Here is a 20,296-nt window from a genome sequence, read left to right as displayed (position 1 = left end):
GTGCCTTTTTGGTATTTAGGCTGTACAATGCCAGAGGTAGGATGGAGTAATGCAAAACACACAAGTATACTTCAGCAAGAGAACAAACATATTTTTCAGCTTACATGTCCTTCCTTGTCCAGGACTTGGATCTCCTTCTCCATCAGCATATAATGCAACAACATTTACAGAATAAGGAGTATCAGGAACTAAGCGCTCTAGTAGAACATTGCGAGTGTTGGCTGGTACTACAACCTAGGAAGAAAACACTAAAGCTTAACCTAGCAGTTAAATAAAAATCTTGAGAATGAAATAAAGAAAGCTTCTGCACAAACACCCTAGGTCACCCACCATGCCTAGCCCCAGAGGCAGATGAAAGGTCCTCCCTCCATCTCAACTGCTACCACCCTGGCCTTGGAGGGAGAGGTAGGCACAGCTCCACCAGGCCTGGTCCAGAGGCAGATGAAAGGCCCTCCTTCAATTCCAAGTGCTACCTCCCTGGCCTTCAAAGGCCAGAGGAACCAGCAGTATATGCTGGACTTGATCCCCTTCCCTACTGCCCTTCCCTTCTTCTTTTGTGTCATTTTTTAAAGATTGTAATCCTGAAGGCAGGAAACTAGGAAGGTGAAAGCAGATATAAGAGCTTTTGTGGCTGAAGAATAGGGTACAAATACTCTAAGTAAATAAATAGGTCTTTTAGTCAAATTCCCTTCTACTTGTTGCTATATTTTCTACAAAGAAAACAGGAGATGAGGCTTATTTCCTTCCCTTTACATTTTTTTCTAAACTAACTTGGACCGTGCTTGAGGAACCCAAACCACTACAACCTCAGCAATATGATCTGTAGTGGTTTCAGTCCTAAATTATGCCTTAGCTTATCTAAATAAATAGCTTAAATACATTAATTGAATTAATTCTTTTTATACTACAAATAAAACACTATAGTATATCTGATATTCTAATCAATGTACAGTAAGCTTCACCCATTCAGGAAATACTGTATTTTCTGGTGTATAAGACTACTTTTTAACTCAGGAAAATTTTCTCAAAAGTCGGGGGTCATCTTATACGCTGGGTGTCATCTTATAGGGCAGGTGCTGAAACTTCTGAGCTGGACTGGAGAATCTGCGGTCGCTGCATATGTGGGGGGGGCTCAAAAACAGTTGCGGCCACATCCCCACCGTATGTGACAATCGTATGAAAGCAGGTATGACTCTGATAGTCTTGGAGACAGGAAAGGCTGGGCAGGCAGGGAGAACTGACCAATCCAAGCAGGCTTTGTATACAACAAGGTTTCCTGCTAAGTACCTGCATGTCATTTGAATTAAAATTACCATATTGAAATCAAATCTGATGCGGGTTTTTTTTAATTTTTATTTGGTGTGCGTTGGAAGAGGGGTAGTCTTATACGGTGAGTATATCCCAAACTCTATATTTAAACTGGAAAAGTTGGTGGTCGTCTTATATGCCCAGTCGTCTTATATGCCGGTAAATATGGTACTTGTTTAAGATACATACCAAACAATTTTCTAAATATACTAACCATGTTCATATACTACATGTTGAGAGCTGGTTACACAATGCAGTATGCAGGTAGCTAGTCACATTATATCATTCAGGTGGAATCTGCTAAAATTTTTGCTTTATGACAGGTCCCATTCAAGAGTAATCATCTGCCTCAATCATGTGAAGAATTTGCATATAAGTGCTAGAATTTCTTCAGGTCAGAGACACAGTTTTAGGCACTCTCTACTCTAGCAACAAGAAACATTAGCCACTTATGGGAGTTTTAGCCAATAGCTGTCATAATCCCTTACTACTGGCCATTTACGTGGGGCTTAGGGGAACTGTCAGCCAAAATATCTGGTGGGCCAAAAGTTCACCATTAACTGATGAATATTGAGAATCTGTACATAGCATTTTAAGAGGGAGATGATAAGTGACCGTTTAAAATTCACAAGTGTTTTTATTTGAGAAACTGAACTCCTTAATGTCCAATTCATATGAGAGGAAATTACTTCTGGCCATGAGGGAAGTTCAATATATATATTACAACATGCAGTAAAGCCAAGTAGCTGTCTGGATGCCCTGTCAAGTGGCCAGATTGGTTTTCATCCTATAATAAGCTGACAAAAGTTTCCCAAAAATTCAAATATGCAGAAAACCAATGGATTGTTTAGTAATTTTGTACTTTCTAACTAATATTTCACAGCAAACTACTATAATTTTCTTTTACTGTTATTTACTATTAGATTAAACATGCGGAGCAAATATACAATGACATTCAGAAGTGTAAAATGAAATAGGACACTTTATTTTATTTTCACCAGGCAAAAGTCATTATGGAAAGCTCTATCCCACAGCATTCATATAAGTAAAAGCTCATGAGCTTAAATTACTTACAGATTCTGATGGCCTTGGGCCAACCAATGGAGCATATACAACTCTGTATTGTTGTACAGGCCCTGGTGCAGGTTCCCACTGGACATTAAGGCTGTTTGTTGTTGGGTTATAAACTTGGATGCTTCTTGCTGTTCCTCTCATCACTGAATCAAAAATGATCAAAAATAATGTAAGGCCATTTTGCATTAAAAATACTCCTTAGTTGCAGAGTGAGCTATCAGCAAAAAGTGTCTATGTAATGAAGCTTGGAAACAAATGTTTGATGAGAACAAAACTTAAAAAGTATGACTTGACTGTAGTAAGTGTGTTGTAGCACAAGTATGGGCAAACTTCTGTCATGCAGGGTCTTCTTTGGTTTTTCACTAGGAATTTAAGATTCATCATATAGCTTCTTATGAAAGAGTGGATAAACTTAAATGCTAATACACTATGACTGCTGCCACACTGCAGAAAACCAGAGAACAAACTTTCATGGGTCCTTGCCAATTGTACTGCTAATGGAAGCAATATATGATAATATGCTTCCAGGAACAAAAGTCTAATAAAGAATAAGGTACTATTACATCCTTTGAATTCAATAGATTTAAGCACACCTTGCTGTACCCTGAGTTGTGATACAGATCCCAGTGGTTTGAAGGAAGGAAGGAAGGAAGGAATCATTCTAGATTTTCACTTACAGGTCTTCCCAGTATCAGACGTCCGGCCTCCATCCCCTTCTGGGTAAGAAGGAACCACTGTTACTTTGTATTGTGTGTCTGGCTGTAGATTCCTTAGAATAGCATAATTTGTGTTCCCTGGGACAGTTGCCTGTTGTTGTTTTTAAAAAATGAGTAAAATAAAAATATTATTTGGCAATATAATGTATTACTATAGTATTTTGCATATATTAAGGGCTGGTCATCATGTTCTGCACCAGAATAAAGTTCCAGACTGTCTTCAAAGGTTGGATCATGTAGAATGCATTATCATAGTCTAGACTGAATATGCATGGATAAGTAGAAAACAGGCCGATTTATTTGCACAGGATCATATCTCATGCACCAGATTCATCCAGAAAAAAGACAATGACATCATCTCCACAAATAGTATCAACTACAAGAGAATCCCTATTCTATGAACCTGATCCTTCAAAGGCAGTACAACTGAATTCAAGCCCAGCCGTATTCTTCCATCCAGGTCAGCCAGCTTCCCTACCTACACCACCTCTATTTTGTCTGGAGAGTGACATTATGTGTGTGAATCTCTCACTTGTACTCTCAGAGGAAAGGCACCACATGCTTTTCTGAAGGGATACAATAGCTCTAAGCGGTGCCCCTTTCCCATTATGTAATTAGCCATAGCAGAAACAATGAAATATAAATAGCAAAAAATGATTACCAGTTCATCTGCACCTCCTGACACTGGTGCATAAAACAACTTGTACTGACGAGGATTCCCTTCAGCATGATCCCATCGTACATTCAACGTGCTGGTGGTTGGATCGTAAACCCTGAGGTTCCTCACAGTGTTGAGAGGTTCTGAAAGAAATTAAATACACAGGCAGACTCTGAGAATCTCATTGTTATGATCCATGTTATCCTGTTGTACAAGGTGGCTCTACCTGATTTTGCTCACTTCTCCCCAAGTTCCCTACAATGATGGCTTGATTTTCAGACATATGCAAGATAAACTGGTGAGTCCAGTTTCACAATGAAGGGAACTGAAAGAGCAGGCAATTTAGGAATGGGAAACTGGCCCAACCAATGTCACTGTGAATCTGGCATGTGCTTAAAATCATTGTAACATCTCTTCCAACTATTCATCTATACAGGAAGTGATTGTTACATCAACAGTTCTTAGGCTAAAGAACTGCTCTGAATCTAGCATGGAAAGGTGAGTAAAATAAAACTAATAAACAGTTGTCTAAACTTTCAACAATGTCATGGTCTTCATTATACGAAAACATTAATCTCTGTACCTGCTCTACCACAGTTAAGAAAAGGTTATTACAGTTCTCTAGATAACTATGAAGAGTAATTTGCCCTAATAAAACTCAGCTCTTACTCTCTAGCCAACAATGTTAAGCATGTTGGACTTAATTCATAACTTTCCTCTCTTATATGAAACAAATGATCGGGAGTTTCAAAAGACAGCTGCGACTAAATTAATCAAGTGCATAGTTTTTGACTAGATAAACAACTCAAATGCAATAAATAACATTCTGGTTTTAATGTCTGTGGAAGAAATCCAGGTAATAATTATAAGGATCCAGAAATGCCAAACCTCAAGTGTTTAACACAAAAAGGCTTTTTGGGAAGTGAAATAAGATGGATTTTATTTTATCACTTTAGAAGTAATAACATTGATACTAGGGCAAAAGGTTGCTGGTTACTTTTATCTTTTGCAAAAATGGGAGTGGTACATTCTCACACGAGAGAGTTTGTTGGGGGAATAATGTAAATGGAGGTCAGCAAGGATAACATGAAAGAAACTAGCCTTGCTGGTATTTTCCAGCAGTTCAAACTGAAATAGAAATACTTGCTGGGGAAAAACATATTTTCCCCAGCAACAAAACAACATTTTTTTTTTGTTTTGTTATGGGCCCACATAAAAGAAGTCCTGAACTGGAGAAATAAATCTGGATGAAACCTCACAATAGCTCAGTAAAAATTTATCAGAGAACAAAACAAACATCTAGAAAAGTCAGGGCAAGTATCCTCCAGTGCCAGACTTCCACACACTTATTAACAAACTTATACAGTATCAGCTAATAATTACCTGTCTGAAAAGACTTTTTTCATTTTTAAAAGGATAGTTTCCAAATTTCAAAATTTGGGACTGGGGAAACAGAAAGAAATGTGGGAACTTCAACAAAGGAAACCTCAAACCTGCTGACTTCATAAGCAATTTAACATCGCTTTTCATAACTTTTTTTACAAATGAGAAAACCACTCAGAGTTATATTACTTACTGGTTTTGCCCCTGCCTGTCATCTGTCCTCCTTCACCGTCTGCATATATGGATGAAACAGTAACACTATAAGGTGTATCAGGCTGCAGCTTCTGGAGTACCACACTGTTTTGCCTCCCTCCTACTGTAGTCTGGAATATAATGGAAGGCAAATGTAACTGAAAGAGCATGGGCTAACTACAAGAGAACCGGGGAAGGGGGGATTCAGGTATGCCGGCTTCTGTTTTCTAGCTCTACGCCAGACAATACAGTCTGCCAAAGGCTATAATTATTTTTCCAGTGATTTTTAAAAAAATAATAATAATAGATCCACTTTACTCATTTGTCAGGGATAAGAAAATGGAATATTAAATTCAAACTTATTTTTAAAACAACAAACTCTGTATGGAATGTTTTTTCTTATTTCTGCTTATCAGTTAATAAGTACAGAAGTCCAAGTCCTCAGCCTTGAAACAAAAGATTTACTAGGCCTATTTTCCCTTGCAAAAGCAAATTTATCTAGAAGTTTACTGTTACAGAAAAGTACAACTATGACCACAGTGATCCCTGATAGCTGTTGTCCCCTAAGACCTGTGTTTGAATATAACTGCAGTCTGTGGGACAGATGGCAGAGAGCATTTAAGGGCAAGGCACTGCAAAGTTCCTGCATGACAAGTACTTCCATATAGGGGAAAACATGTAAACTGTTGGTACAACATCATTTATGATGAGTGTACTTTCATCTTTGAGCTGTGTGAATGCATCATAGATACAAACACTAAAATGCTATGGCAAATTCCATTGTCTCAATACATAATAATAATAATAATAATAATAATAATAATAATAATAATTTGTTTTATTTATATACTGCTATTCCAAAGATCATAGTGGTGAACAGCAAGTAAGCTAATTTTCCCCCAACAGTCTGGGTGGGTACTCATTTTAGCGACCTCGGAAGGATGCAAGCCTGAGTCGAACTTGGGCCCTTTTGCTGGTCTTGAACTCGCAACCTTGTGGTTTCAAGTGAATGGCTGCAGTACAGGCATTTAACCACTGCGCCACCAGGGCTCCAATACATAGCAAAAGAAACTTTATAAAATGGTGGCACACCAGGCTAGGCCATGTGTATGCTTGATATATAAGAAATTTGCACTGTTTAAAGGGCACATAGGTAGTATACCCTGTAAAATGAGTTCCCTGGCAACCTTTTGTGCCCTTTCCTCCCCAAAATAAAGTTCTGTGGGCTTGTACTTCGATTCTACTTTGATAAACTAAAGAGTGACAGATGACAAATGAAGAGGCAAGTAAAAGTATACTTGCAAATTTTATCATCACCAATGAAAAAGAATGGAAATCCCTATCGAAAAATTTGTTAACAACTACACAATTGTTGCATTTTTTTCTTTTCTAACTTTTTGTTTATTTTGGAAATTTCTGTGAAAATTCTCTGAAGTGTTTTCAGTATTTACACAGTAAACATTTTATTTTCTGCTAAAAAAAACCCTCCTTAATTTCATGCAAATGCAATGGTTTCTGCATAATCTTTTACATATGCACACACAAACTTGTAAAATAATAATAATAATAATAATAATAATAATAATAATAATAACAACAACAACAACAATTAAAAGTTCTTGTAGTCTTGCCCAGTACAACAAAACTTGGGTTTTTTGGTTTTGTTTGCAAAAACAAAATAGGAAATTATTTACATCCCTACATCTGAAAGAACACTATGAACCATCTTGTGGTCTTAGAAGCAAATCCATTTCCATTCATAATGTAATATTGATCTGATAGGTTTATTTTTTTTCAAATAGGCACTTGTTTAGAACAATACACTTCCCTCTAGATAACAGTTACAGTCTTTCAAAGTTAGTTACCGATTGTTCAGGACCATCACCACTTGTAGGTCGATAAGTGATCCTATACCGCTGCACTCGTCCAATGGCAGGATCCCATTTCACAGTCAGGCTATTGGATGTTGCATTGTATACCTGAAGGTTTCGTGGGCCACTCTTTGGTACTAATACAGGATTATTTAAAAAGTTGCTACATTAAGAATTGTTAACATTCATGTGTAATAGAGCTTATCTATAATAATAAATAATAATAATAAAACTTTTATTTGTATCCCGCTTTTCTGTAACGAGACAATCAAAGCAGCTCACAACACATTAAAATCCACATTTACAATATTGTGTCCCAAATTCCCCCCCCCCTTAAAACAGGAATTAAACATGTTACAATTATAATATCTATTAAACAGTATATATATGTGTATATAATATATATATATTATTATTATATATATATTAAAACGAGGACAGAGCGGTGGGCTATCATGATGTAGGGGCAGTCTTCTGTGGCTGGGCACTTTTATTCAGAAAAGCCTGCCAGAAGAATCCGTCTTGACAGCTTTTTTAAAGCTGTCTAGCTGGCATTTGACGGATCTCGTCCTCCGGGCACCATTCTATAGTCTTGGAGCAATTGCAGAGAAGGCCCTCTGGGAGGTAGCAGTCTGGTTTTTAAAGGCTGCAATAGATTCCTCCCAGAGGACCTGAGGGTGCGGGGTGGATTATGTGGGAACAGGCAATCCCTCCAATAGGTTGGGCCCAAGCCATGTAGGGCTTTAAAGGTTATAACCAACACCTTGTGATATAAAATCATTACCACATCTGTTACTGGTACAGTGAACCCTTGGTATCTGCTGAGGTTTGGTTCCAGGAACCCCAAAATCCATGCATGTTCAAGTCCCATTAAATACAGTGATATAGTCAAATGGTATCCCTTATATAAAATCAGTGATTTTATAGTCAATGATTTTTTAAAAATATTTTCAAGTTGTGGATGGCTGAATCTGTGGATGCAGAATCTGAATCCATGGATGCAGCTGTACCCATCACTAAGAAAATTAATGTTAGAATATGTTTTTTGTTAACTTAAAACTTGTAAGAACAATGCATCTGGAAGTTTACCTGAAACCATGAAACAGTACACATCTGCAGAACTATGGCAGGGTGATAACCAGAAAGATATATAAACAAGACCCAAAGGATTATTAAATGGATATGCTATACCTGCGGTTCTCAACCTGTGGGTCATGACCCTTATATTTCCAATGGTTTTAGGAACCAAGACACCGCCATTTTATAGTTGGGGGTCACCACAACATCAGGAACTGTATTAAAAGGTCATGCAAGGTTAAGAACCACTGTGCTATACTGTCAAATTGTAAGCATGAACAACGGGGTGCATAAGCTCACCAATTACATGAACATATTCATTAACTCACAAAAACATTACTACTTTTCAAAGCAAAGGCCAATTTATTGTTGTTGTTGTGTGCCTTCAAGGTATTTCTTACTTATGAAGACCTTAAGACAAACCTATCACAGGGTTTTCTTTGCAGAATTTGTTCAGAAAGAATTTGCCCTTGCCTTCTCCTGAGTCTGAGAGAGTGTGACTTGTCCAAGGTCACCAAGTGGGTTTCCATGGCTGAGTCTCCTTGTGTCCTAGTCCAACACTCAAACCACCATACCATACTGGCTCTCAGTCAGAGGCCAATATTCAAAGCAAATTCTGACCACTGCATATGCAGTACAAACCTCAGCATGTCCAATAAAATGCTCAATGCTTTCCCATACAAAAGTAATACAACATGAGATTTGTGCATATTTCTGCAACTGCAATATACACAGAGACATCACAAAAAGCTTTAGGAGTACAGTTGGCCCTCCTTTTTTGCGATGGATCCATTCCAGACCCCCACACATAAAAACAGAGGTTCACACATATTCAAGCCCCATAGGCTTTTTAGATTGTAAGCCTGAGGGCAGGGAACCGCCTAATTAAAAGATTGTATGTACAGCGCTGTGTAAATTTACAGCGCTTTATAAATAAAGGTTAATAATAATAATAATTGAAAATAGCAGAGGTGGCCCTCCATGGATATTCAAGGTTGCAGATCTCAAATCCGTGATTTAGGAGGGGGGGACTGTACATCCATCTCTGAGTACTTAAAATGTACAAGAGGGCTACTACTTCTTGATGTACTACCATATTGCACTGTACTGAGGATGGAAAATGTTTGGATCCAAGTCTTAGAGCCAAACTTTACCATATATACTCAACTTTAAGTCGAAAAATATATGCCCAGAAATTTACCCTAAAATCTGGGGTCAACTTATATATGGGTCAATACACTTCCCGATCTAATCTTAAAACCTGTTTTCTCATCATCCTCCTCCTCTGGATTTCCCCTGACTACTAAACAACCATTTCCCTCTACTTCCCAATCTGACCTTAAAACTTTCTCTCTCCATCCTCCTTCTCCTACTCCAGATCTCTCTGACCACAGAACACCCCATTTTTCTCCATTTCCTTCCTTCTCAATCCAACATTAAAACCTTCCCCGCCCCTACATTCTACCCTTGATTTATCCATGAGTCATATCAAAATCCATGATTTTGGCCCTAAAACCTTCCCCCAACTTGTACATGAGGTCAACTTGTACACGAGTATATACGGTAGATGCTCTAGCAACAAAGTGCTACGGATCAAGTTCACATCCTGAAAGCCGGATCCATTGTACTTTGAGTGGTATTCCTTGAATGAACTGGGGCTTTTGAACTTTGTTTTATTCCCTCTGAAATGGCTGCTGGAGTTCAGAGGAAGCAGTATCCCATGAGGCATTATCTCAAATCCAACTGCTAGCCCCATCCAGAGCAGACCTGTTGAATCAACAGGATTTATATAAGAGTTGACTTACCATTCAGTGAATGATTCAGTGGGTCTACTCTGGTTAGGAGTAGGAATCAGGTTTAAACACAGGCAGCAGAGGAATCACAGGCAGCATGGCATAGTGGTTTTAGTATTAGACTAGGGCTCTGGGAGCCCAAGGTTCAAATCCCCTCACAGCCATGGAAATTCTTCAGCAAGTTACACTCCCTCATGCTCAGAGGGAAGCAATGGCAAACTCCATCTGAACAAATCTTGCCAAGAAAATTAAATTATATGTTTGACTTAGGTTCTCCATATCATGGAAATACTTGAAAACATCTAGCAACAAAAGGTGGACATGGCAAAACTTGCATGTATTTTATGAATATACATGGGCTTCTCTGAATCCTGGCTTGGACTGATCTAAAACAACTTCTGTTTCTTGTACTGCAACATGGTATATAAAATGTTTTTCATGAATTCAGACTCTTACCTGGTGTTGTTATTGGCACAATAGGCACTATAAAGAAAAAACACAGACATTAAACATTCATTAAAATCATGTCCTTTACTTGTTAAAAAATTACAATTCATATATTAACATATTTTGAAATTGCTTACATGTGCGCTCACTGCCAATCAGTTCATCACTCTCTGATTCATCAGGATAAATTGCGGTAACCGAGATGTCATACAATGTGTCTGGTGTCAGATTTTCAAAAATGATTGTATTTTCATCTCCATTTAGAATAGTCTTTGGGAATGGTAAGGGGAAAAAGGATACACAGATGAGATTATCCACTGACTCAGTCTTTATAACAATTATCAAAATTTTAGATGTTTTTAGACCCTAAACAACAGATCTTATAAACATTTTACATGCAGAAAGCCATTTGTAGTTAATAATGTCATAGAAATTTCCAGATGTTATGACAAGACACAACTGTGTGTTGTCAGAAGCTGCAATGTGCTTGAAAAATTAAGCAATTGTGCTAGATGCCTCTACCACCCTCTGCCTTTCCAGCCACCATAGTTAAGGCAGTGGAGCCAGAGCACATATGGCCAAAGAGCCAGCACTTTTTCATTAGCAACGGCAATGTCATATGCCATCACCCCTTAGTCTTGCCTATTTCCACTGAATTTAGTTGCAATCTTCACAGCAGTTGGGGAAAAAGGATTTTCCACAGCAGCTACATATTGCTGTAAGCTATTATGGGTAGTAATATGGTGTATATGAAGCCACGTGTCCATGTGTACACACACAGCTACGGATCACCAAAGCTACATGGATTTGTTGGACCCACTGTCAGAATGAGTGTCCCCATTCCAAAATTTACCACTACACTACAGAGTTAAGGATAAACTGGAATTCTCTGCAGTATAAGTCAGAGATATAAAGTTATACCAAAAAATTCAACATTTCACAGAAAGCACAATTCTCTCCCTGAACCATAAATTACTGGGCAAAGGTGAAAGATGGAATGCCAGGAAGCAGTATCAACTGGGATTTTGCATAGCTGCAATTATGGCCCTGCCTTTTTTCCCCCCAGGAACAGAATATGTGGAGTTTTTGATACAGGAATACCATATGCTTCCAGTTTTAATGAAAATTAGAACTGTTTCCCTAGGAGTTAGAAAGCTGGAAAATATACACGTCTAACATTTCAAGCCAACAAAAGCTTTTCAATATTAATTTTGGAGAATCCCAAAATTCTTACCTCCTGTTTTTCAGTTCCACCATAAGGCCCCCACATAACTCTATATAGAGCTACATCTGGTGCCCCATGGTCCCAGGTAGCCCTGAAAGAAGTCTTGGTGACCTGATCAGTTCTCAAATTGAGTGGTGCTGGTACTGGTACTGGGGGGGGGGGGGAGAAATTGTTTTATATCACTAGAAATGCAAGGTTATATACACAGAGATTACACTGTACAATATATTATGGTTTTAAGTAAAACCGCATAAGAAATGTACTCAACTGTTTATATGTTATAATGTCATAGGGCAAAGACCTTAATTTGCCTCAAATAGCATGGATTCTATCATTGCAGTTGAACAATTAGCTCTACCTCTTCTACACTGCAATTGCTATGACCTGCATTTACAAGATGAAACAGCTCCCTGGTGTCCACTGATGACTAAAGGATTCACTATACCAAATCTAAAGATCCTACTCAAGTCATTCTCTCTGCTAATTTTCCAGTGCTTCATGAAGAGAAGGTAGATTAAGGGTTTTAGAACTTATTTAAGCATTGTGGAGCTGAAAGGAAAGGTCTATTCTTGTTGGGAGAATAGCTTGAGACAAGCCCGGTGTGTGTGTCTAGTATGCAGAACTGATATAATGGAAGGAGAGAGTGGAAGGATGAAAAAAAAAAAAACAGGTAAAAGAAATAGTGACACATTCTATTATCCATTATTTCATGCCAATGAAATGCAGTGGGATAGTAACCAACTAAATAGAAAAAGTGGAAAATAAGAAATTCCTACTGTGGTATGAAAGTTGGATTCCAACTCCACTAGTAAAAGTGGAGAGGAGAAGCGAGGAAGAAAAGTAGGTGTCGAAGTACTTGAGTGGTTCCCACAGTCAATTACAGCAATTATACTGACCTCTTTGCTCCACTTCCCACTTTTTATGTAACTTTGTGAGTAACTAGTCCTAGTCCTCAATCTGTTTTCCAACAGAAAAAATCTTGTTTTCTTTTTCCCCTGCTTCTCCTAAGTCTTACATGTGAAATCCAAGTGTCATGTGGCCTAAAGTTCATGTGTATCTTCCAAAAAGTTCTGTTTTATTGCCACTGCTCTGTGAAGATACCATTTATAGAGAATGCTACAAGGAAATGAATCCAGGATTCTCCCTGCTGCCCCTTCTGAGATACGAAGATACTATTCCCAGTAATGTATCCAAGATAATATGCATCTAATGAAGTAGACTCAAGTTCAAAACATATTGCAGAAATAATCCAGTTTGAGACCGCTTTAACAGCCCTGGCTCAATGCTAAGGAATTCTGTGGGTTTTTGAGACATTTAGCCTTCTCTGTCAGAGAGCTCTGGTGCCACAATAAACTACAGTTTCTAGGATTCCCTAGCACTGAGCCAGGGCAGTTAAAGTGGTCTCGAACTGAATTATTTCTGCAGTGTGTTTTGGGCCCTAGTCAACAAAAGCTTATACTACAAATTTCTTTTTCTCAGTTATTCTCAAATATTCTACAATATCTTTTTGCATACATCACACTAACACAGCTATGTCTTTGAATACTCCACGAGAAACAGTGTCATAAATACAGTTTGGTACCTAATGGACATTATGCCATTTCTAAAACTTTGCCTGAGAGGCCACAGATGCTATGCAAAGCAATGCTATAGTGCTATTCCTGATGGCTGTTGTCCATGCATGGATGGATACTTTATACCAATGATGGGCCTGACAGCTGCATTCAATTGGGTGGCGGAGGGGGCTGCCCTCCTCTGGTGAGCAGTGTCAAAGGCAAAACAGTGCTACCATAAATACCAGTACATTTTAGTTTAAAACTCAGCCAGAAATTAAGCCTTAAGAGATACATTCCAACTTTCCCAACTGTGTGTGTGCAGGGGAAACCATACAAAAGTTGGGAAAACTGAGAAGGAGTCATGGTTCTTTTGGGGAAACCCAGTAGGAAGGTACACTGGGAATTGCAAGGGGGCCTGAGGGGCCTGACAAGTCTAACACCTACTTAAACAGTTCGAGTGGGGCAAACAGTCTCTTGTAGTGTCATCTGACACACAAAATCACCAAAATAGTGGACCACTATTAAAACACAGAGAGAGAGACTGGCACACACACACATCACCTTGTTACTATTTACAAAATTTCACATTTGCCATCATACGTTTCTCTAAGAATCTTTTTTAAAATCCTGTTAAACAATGGAGGACACTTACAAGTGGTGGCTTCTGCAGCTACTGGCACAGAGTCTCCTTCATCATACACTGCCACAAGTTCAACGTTATACAGCGTGTTTGAAAACAGGTCAGGGAGAACTGTGCTTGTCTGAGACTGATCCACCTCCATCTAGATGAAAATAAAGAAGCTAGCTTTATTAAAATGCCATTTGCTTGTCAGGGCATTCTACTGGAGGATATCTTTCTTTCCCAGTAAAGGTCAGGAAAAGCTTCACAAAGCTATGTCCTGTAGAAAACAAAAAACTCTGGAAAACTCTATAAGAACCAGCTTATTTGCATCAAAATGAACTGCTTATCAAAATATTTCACCTTTAAGATATTTTCAGTACTCTCTGAAACTATAGGGATAAAATCCATCATTTATCAAAATGAATACAGTAATTCTGTTCATAAGCCAACAGAGCTACATTTGTTTAGTGGCAAATTTAATGTTTAATTGGACTATAAATGTACAGCAAATGGCCTTGGGCTCTTGATTATACTTTAATAGCACTCCTATAGGTGATAAAATGTTAACATTTAATACCTAAGCTTTCTTCGCATTGTTGTGTTTGCTGTTGTTGTGTGCCTTCAAATCATTTCCAATTTACTAAAATTCACTTACCTCCTTCATGTCAACTTCTTCAGCTGCTTTGTATCTTAGCTTGTATTTACGAACTTTCCCTGGAGCACGTTCCCAACTGACTCTCATGTTGCTGTGTGTAATATCTCTGATCCTTAAGCTTTTTGCTCCACTTAGAGGCACTGTCAAATAATCACAAAATCAGCAAGGCTATTAAAAGCCCACTTATCAAAAGAGTTTTACATATCATTGAATACTGTGGTCCGTGCAGCATTTGCATTTATGTATTACAATGAATTGTGACAGCATGTACAAAAAATGTGTGTATGTATAAAAAATGAGAAAAGAACTGAGGTGGAAAATGAACTAACTTGGGAAACAATAAGTTTTGAGAGAACTGAATACTGTACAGCATTTATTTATTACCTCCCAATCTTCTCAAACAGTATTGCAAATTTTTGAAACAATAAAAAATCTGCAAGACCTGTTTCTCACAATCAAAAGTAGGCAAGTATACCTATCAGAAGCAATAATTCCTTTTTCAAACTAACTTCAATTCTCTGGAGGAAAACACTATGTCTATTAAGATTTTTGCCTTTCCTTTTCATGAGCCATGACTGCAAAAGCAGAGGCGCCACCTGGAGAATTCAGAACATTTTTGGAGATGGACTGACTTTTGATGGTTGTGGATCAAGCAATGTACAGACACTTTCAAAATGTTGTATATTTGTAAGGAAATTTCTTCTTGCTCTTTAGTGACCTAAACTAAACAAGAACATTATCTGCGCTCTGAATAATGGTGTAACTATGTAAACAAATAAACTCCACATGTAATATTTGAAACGTTATTGAAGCAAGAAGGAGAAAATGAAAAGCAAGAATGACATTATTCCTACATGTGACTTCCTGAGTGGTGAGCGGATCACTAATGAGGTCTCCAAAATTTGCATGAATTGTCAAAGTATATTCAGTGTTGGGAATCAAGTCAACCAGCTGTACATCATTTACTGATGATCCAAGACGCATCTGTAGAAGGGGAAAACAAGAAAGATTAAAGAAGTATAAAGGAAAACAAAATGCTTGGGTAATTATATTTTTTAAAAAAAAGTTTGTGTTTTTCAAAGTATTTACAACTTCCTGACTGATGTAATTGTTCATATACTGTAATTCTCCAGTCAAAGTGATTTATTTGATGAAAGCATGCCAAAAAAACTGCTTTAATGTTTTAACATATGGAAGTAAATCTAGTGCTGTTTCCCTCCCTCCCTCTTAAATTAGTTGTTACCTCTTTTTCTGTTGCTGGCACTGTGGCATTGACAGGTTCGTATAACAAAACATAGCCAGTAGCTCCATTGACGGGTTCCCATCGCACCCGCATTGTGGTTGAGGTAATGTCATAAGCATTCAGGTTTCGAACTGTAGGGATTGCCACTGTAAAATAATAAATATTATTCAGTTCAGTTGTTCACATCTATACTCTTTATCACCCTTGACAGTGCACACCAATTATGATTAGAATTATTCCTTTTTTTAAAAAATCCATGGAGGCTTTTCTATGTTTTCCATTTCCTCCTTCCTCCTCCATCTTTCCCTCCATCCACTCTAGGTAAAACTTTGTTATATATTTGCTTTGGATATTATTTTGTAATTTTATGAACTGTTACATTTTGTAATAAAAATGGAACTCTCACTTACAAGTTGTTTCAGTGCCCTTTAGAGGTTCACTGTTGGTACCTTCTACAACAGAAAATACATTCACAACATACTCTGTTTCAGGCTTTAGGCCAGTTAGAACAGTAGACGTCTCTGATCGACTTACAAAGACCTGCATGAAAAGACAATGAGGTTAAAAATAAAGGAATATGCACAAAAGTATTTGGAGTCAACAGTACCCCAAAATGTAAATGTGTAAAATCTATACAAACTGTATGTGTGGTCTAATTGGTCCTACCATTATTCAAAACATTATAGTTTTTCAGAATATATAATCGCACATGCATACAACATTTTCATATGAGGGGCCTACCAGGATTGAGCCAAATAATGCGAATAAAAAATAAACCAAACAACATAAGCCAACAAAAATGATGCCAAGGGAGCTTCAAAGACAGATCCAACATGAAATAACTGGGCAAGAATTTTTGGAACAGAAGTTCAGCTCTGTCCCTACTGGAACCACAGGAGATGAAAGCCTTTTTATTACAATAAGGCTGCAATCCAACATCCCTTCAGTGTAGCATAAATATCAGCATACAATAATATATTTCACCAGCAGTATGCAACCTCCATTCAGGGTAGCAACACTGTGGGTGCTATTGCACAAAGTGCATTAATCAGCGCAGTGTGCATTAATATTGTATGGGCAACTCTACTTTCACTGCTGTCAGAAGCATATGTCTATTTTGCCATGACAATTTGCCCCACATGTATAGCACAACTTATGTATACCTATGTCACTAACAGAACACCAGTCCATATGTGTTAATCTGTTCATCGCTACAAGAATGTGTGTGTTACCACCAAACTACTGTTTTATTAATGGTTGCTGCTAGGCAATTATCACTGACTGGAAGAAGTGCTCAGGCTGCAGTGGCACAATCTAGGCCTCTCAATACTGACCATGAGTCACTGCAGTTGCAACTGTCTGTAGTTTTTGCAGTTCACTTCTCTCTGACTCAACTGTTCACACACACATCTTGCATGTCTTATGTATATAAATCTGAAGACTGAAGCAACATTTATTTATTTATTCATTCATTGAACTTATATCCCATCTTTCTCTTGAAATTGGGATTCATATGAAATAGACAGTGTCCACAATAGGTTACACCATAATAAAACTGGTTAAGAGTCTTTCAGTTGCCACAAGACTTTTTGTAATTTTTATAGTCAATGAGTAAAGAACATATTTTTATAAACTGATCCCAAAATGTGTGAAGCTAAAGTATACAAGAGGAACATCAACACAGGGAAAAAAATAAAACAGGGCTTCCAGTTCTGACCTCTTGCGGTGTGCCTCCAGCAACAGGATAATATTCAACCCTGTATCTATCAACACTCTCTGCAGGTGCAGTCCAAGACACTCTGAAGGAACGAGGTGTCACCTCTGAGGTAACTAGATTGGTGGGTGGTAGGGCCAAATCAACTGTCATAAGAAAATTCAAAAGGAGGAATGTTAGAGAGTCTTAATAAGGTTTGCCAAAGACAGAAATAGAAAACCAAATGTATTTGTGAATTTATTTGTTGGCAATATACCAATTGTTTTATTTAGTTAGTTAATGATGTGTGTTATCTACTTAATTTATTTTACTGATGAATGAACCACTGCTTTCCTATAAAAACTTTTTTGCTTATACTCAAGTACTGAGTATAAGCACTTCTTGTGCTGAAATATACATGACTCACACATTTAAAAACAATTTATATCAAAATAATATTAACAATATAGACAAATATAAAGTCCTGTTCTATATACAAAAAGACAAACACAATTTCAAATGGATGCAAATAGCTGATCAATCTTATTGGTCACTTCCAATGTGAAACAATTCCTATAAAATGCAGGGTTCAATGTCTTGTTACCTTATAGGTCCTACAAATTAACTTTAAAAAACATAGAGGTCCTTACAAAGAAGTTCTTCCATGTAACGAAGAGTATGTAAGTTGTGTGTATGCTGTTAATTGGTAATAAAATTGTAACTACATACATAAGTAACTTCATCAATCTAAATGGCACTCACTAAGAAGCTATAGCCAGTACCAGCTTCCCAGGAATATACAGGGATGAACAATTATCACAAGCAAAAGCATGTTATTTCATGTGTTCCTATGAGCAGAAATTGCTTTAAACTTTGATTTTGTCTTTATCTAGTAAGTATACCAGAAGGTGTTCAAGGATAGCTTATCCTAAATCTGCAAATAAAGGATTTTTCTTTCTTATGAAGGCTCTTACTTCTATTAACTTATGGTGTAAGGGCCAGTGCAAGATATCTCCTTCCTACACCATGCTTGGGTCATAAAGGACCATTTGTTCTCATTCTCAAGCCTTCATCCTGCCCAAAAGAGAGTAGAATAGTATATGTGTATGTGGAGAGGTACATGGGATTGCAACATTGTTAGATTTCATATGGCCCAGGACTTCAGATGTTAAGAGGGGAAAGGGGGAGAAAGGATCTGGGCAGCAAAAGCTTTTAGAGGTTGTAACATATGTTCTGATGTACCAAAAGGACCAATATGTAGTTTTTCTCCAGATTTGCTGTATATGCATAACCAGATGCACGATGCAATGTATGCATACAAAAAAACCTCAATTTATAAAACAAAAACTATGTGGTGTGTGTGTGTGTGTGTGTGTGTGTGTGTGAGAAAGAGGGAACAACCCAGATGTCTTGCACAGCTGCATTCCTTTCCAGAAGCTGTGCTTGACAAAGTTCCAAGTAAATAATTTAAGAAAAATAACCAGATTAAACAAGGCTAAATTTTTTTTTATATGCTTTTTAAAAGCTGGATATAAAACTGAAAGGGGAAACATACCTGGGCCTTTGACACTATTGCACAAATTAATAGTAAGGTCATCAACAATATTAACAAGGAGAGTGAAATCTCCAACATTGTAAGCATGGGTTTCATCTGGATCTGATGCAATCTGTTTCAGCTCATTTTCATCAGCATTCTTGATACCTTAAAAAGATCATGAAAAGAAGGGTTTTTTTTTAAATCAACCTAGAATTTTTCAGATAATTTTATAAATTACATACATACAAAGGGAAATGAGTTGTTTGCTCTTTTAGCCCATTTTTATATTTACTGCCTCTCCAGATGATACTCACCAACTGCGTAAAGTTCTACTCCCTGATCTCTCAGTCTCTGTGATGGAACAATAATGTCATCCTGTGATTTGCCATCAGTAATCAGGACACCAATTTTGCGAGCTCCAGGCCTCATCCCAGCTTCTGGTTTAAAGTTGTTTCTCAAGATAAAGTTCAAAGCCATTCCTGAAATCACACACAGGCAAACATATTAAGGTAAGCATTATTATTAGAAGTTGTTTCTGGCCTCTCCAAAAGAAACAGCCACCTTTATTGGGGGACACATAAGCATTGTCCTACCTCATATCTTGGTTTACCAGCTATGAGTGGGAAACCTTCTACTATTTCCCTTCACAAGAAGTGAAAGGATTTGCAAATCCCCTGAGATTGCAAGCAAAACTACACATTACATGTGAGGTTGTGATGATTTCCTGATCTTTTTTTTTTAACAATAAGATGTAGCAGGAGGTCTGGCACTTTATTGTTAGCAGCAGTTTCACTGTATAGTTTTCCAAAGCAAAATGACACCCATAAGCCACACTTTCACAACATTTTTTTTAAAAAAGAGTACAGTCAGTCCTCTGTATCTATGGATTCTGTATCCATGAATTCAATAATCCACAGCTGAAAATATTTTTTAAAAAATCCACAAAGCAAATCTTGATTTTGCCATTTTATATAAGGCACAGCATTTTACTACACCATTATATATAATGAGACTTGAACATTCATGGATTTTGATATCCACAGGAGATCGTGGAACCAAACCCCAGTGGATACTAAGGGCCCACTGTATTTAAAGTCTGATCTCTGAAGAGAGGAAAAATCAATCAAACTTCTTACACACCAATTACAGACTACTTTCTAGTTTGTGGATAGTAACATTTGCTCAACCCTGTGTTTCAGAGCCCTTTGTGGGAGAAATGGATCCTTAAATGTAGCAGAACTGAAGG

The 20,296-nt window shown here is 37.6% G+C and overlaps 1 protein-coding gene across 7 annotated transcripts in view; it reads right to left on the bottom strand.

Moving 5' to 3' along the window:
- COL12A1 (collagen type XII alpha 1 chain) overlaps positions 1–20,296 on the bottom strand; it is a 149,696-nt gene that overhangs the window by 60,540 nt on the left and 68,860 nt on the right. For all 7 annotated transcript variants that reach the window (XM_042463100.1, XM_042463148.1, XM_042463111.1 and 4 more), the window contains 17 exons: positions 19,365–19,529; positions 19,069–19,215; positions 17,538–17,680; positions 16,231–16,360; positions 15,821–15,966; positions 15,432–15,561; positions 14,578–14,717; positions 13,953–14,082; positions 11,754–11,893; positions 10,657–10,789; positions 10,529–10,555; positions 7,197–7,339; positions 5,333–5,462; positions 3,760–3,899; positions 3,060–3,189; positions 2,383–2,525; positions 105–234 (listed from right to left, as the gene is read on the bottom strand). In XM_042463100.1, the coding sequence (XP_042319034.1) occupies positions 105–234; positions 2,383–2,525; positions 3,060–3,189; positions 3,760–3,899; positions 5,333–5,462; positions 7,197–7,339; positions 10,529–10,555; positions 10,657–10,789; positions 11,754–11,893; positions 13,953–14,082; positions 14,578–14,717; positions 15,432–15,561; positions 15,821–15,966; positions 16,231–16,360; positions 17,538–17,680; positions 19,069–19,215; positions 19,365–19,529 (2,247 nt within the window). The remainder of the gene's footprint in view (positions 1–104; positions 235–2,382; positions 2,526–3,059; positions 3,190–3,759; positions 3,900–5,332; positions 5,463–7,196; positions 7,340–10,528; positions 10,556–10,656; positions 10,790–11,753; positions 11,894–13,952; positions 14,083–14,577; positions 14,718–15,431; positions 15,562–15,820; positions 15,967–16,230; positions 16,361–17,537; positions 17,681–19,068; positions 19,216–19,364; positions 19,530–20,296) is intronic.

This window comes from Sceloporus undulatus, chromosome 1, assembly GCF_019175285.1.
Source record: "Sceloporus undulatus isolate JIND9_A2432 ecotype Alabama chromosome 1, SceUnd_v1.1, whole genome shotgun sequence".
Classification (NCBI taxonomy): Eukaryota; Metazoa; Chordata; class Lepidosauria; order Squamata; family Phrynosomatidae; genus Sceloporus; species Sceloporus undulatus.
The sequence above is the reverse complement of the archived record's forward strand: the minus strand, read 5'-3'. Positions and strand labels throughout refer to the sequence as shown.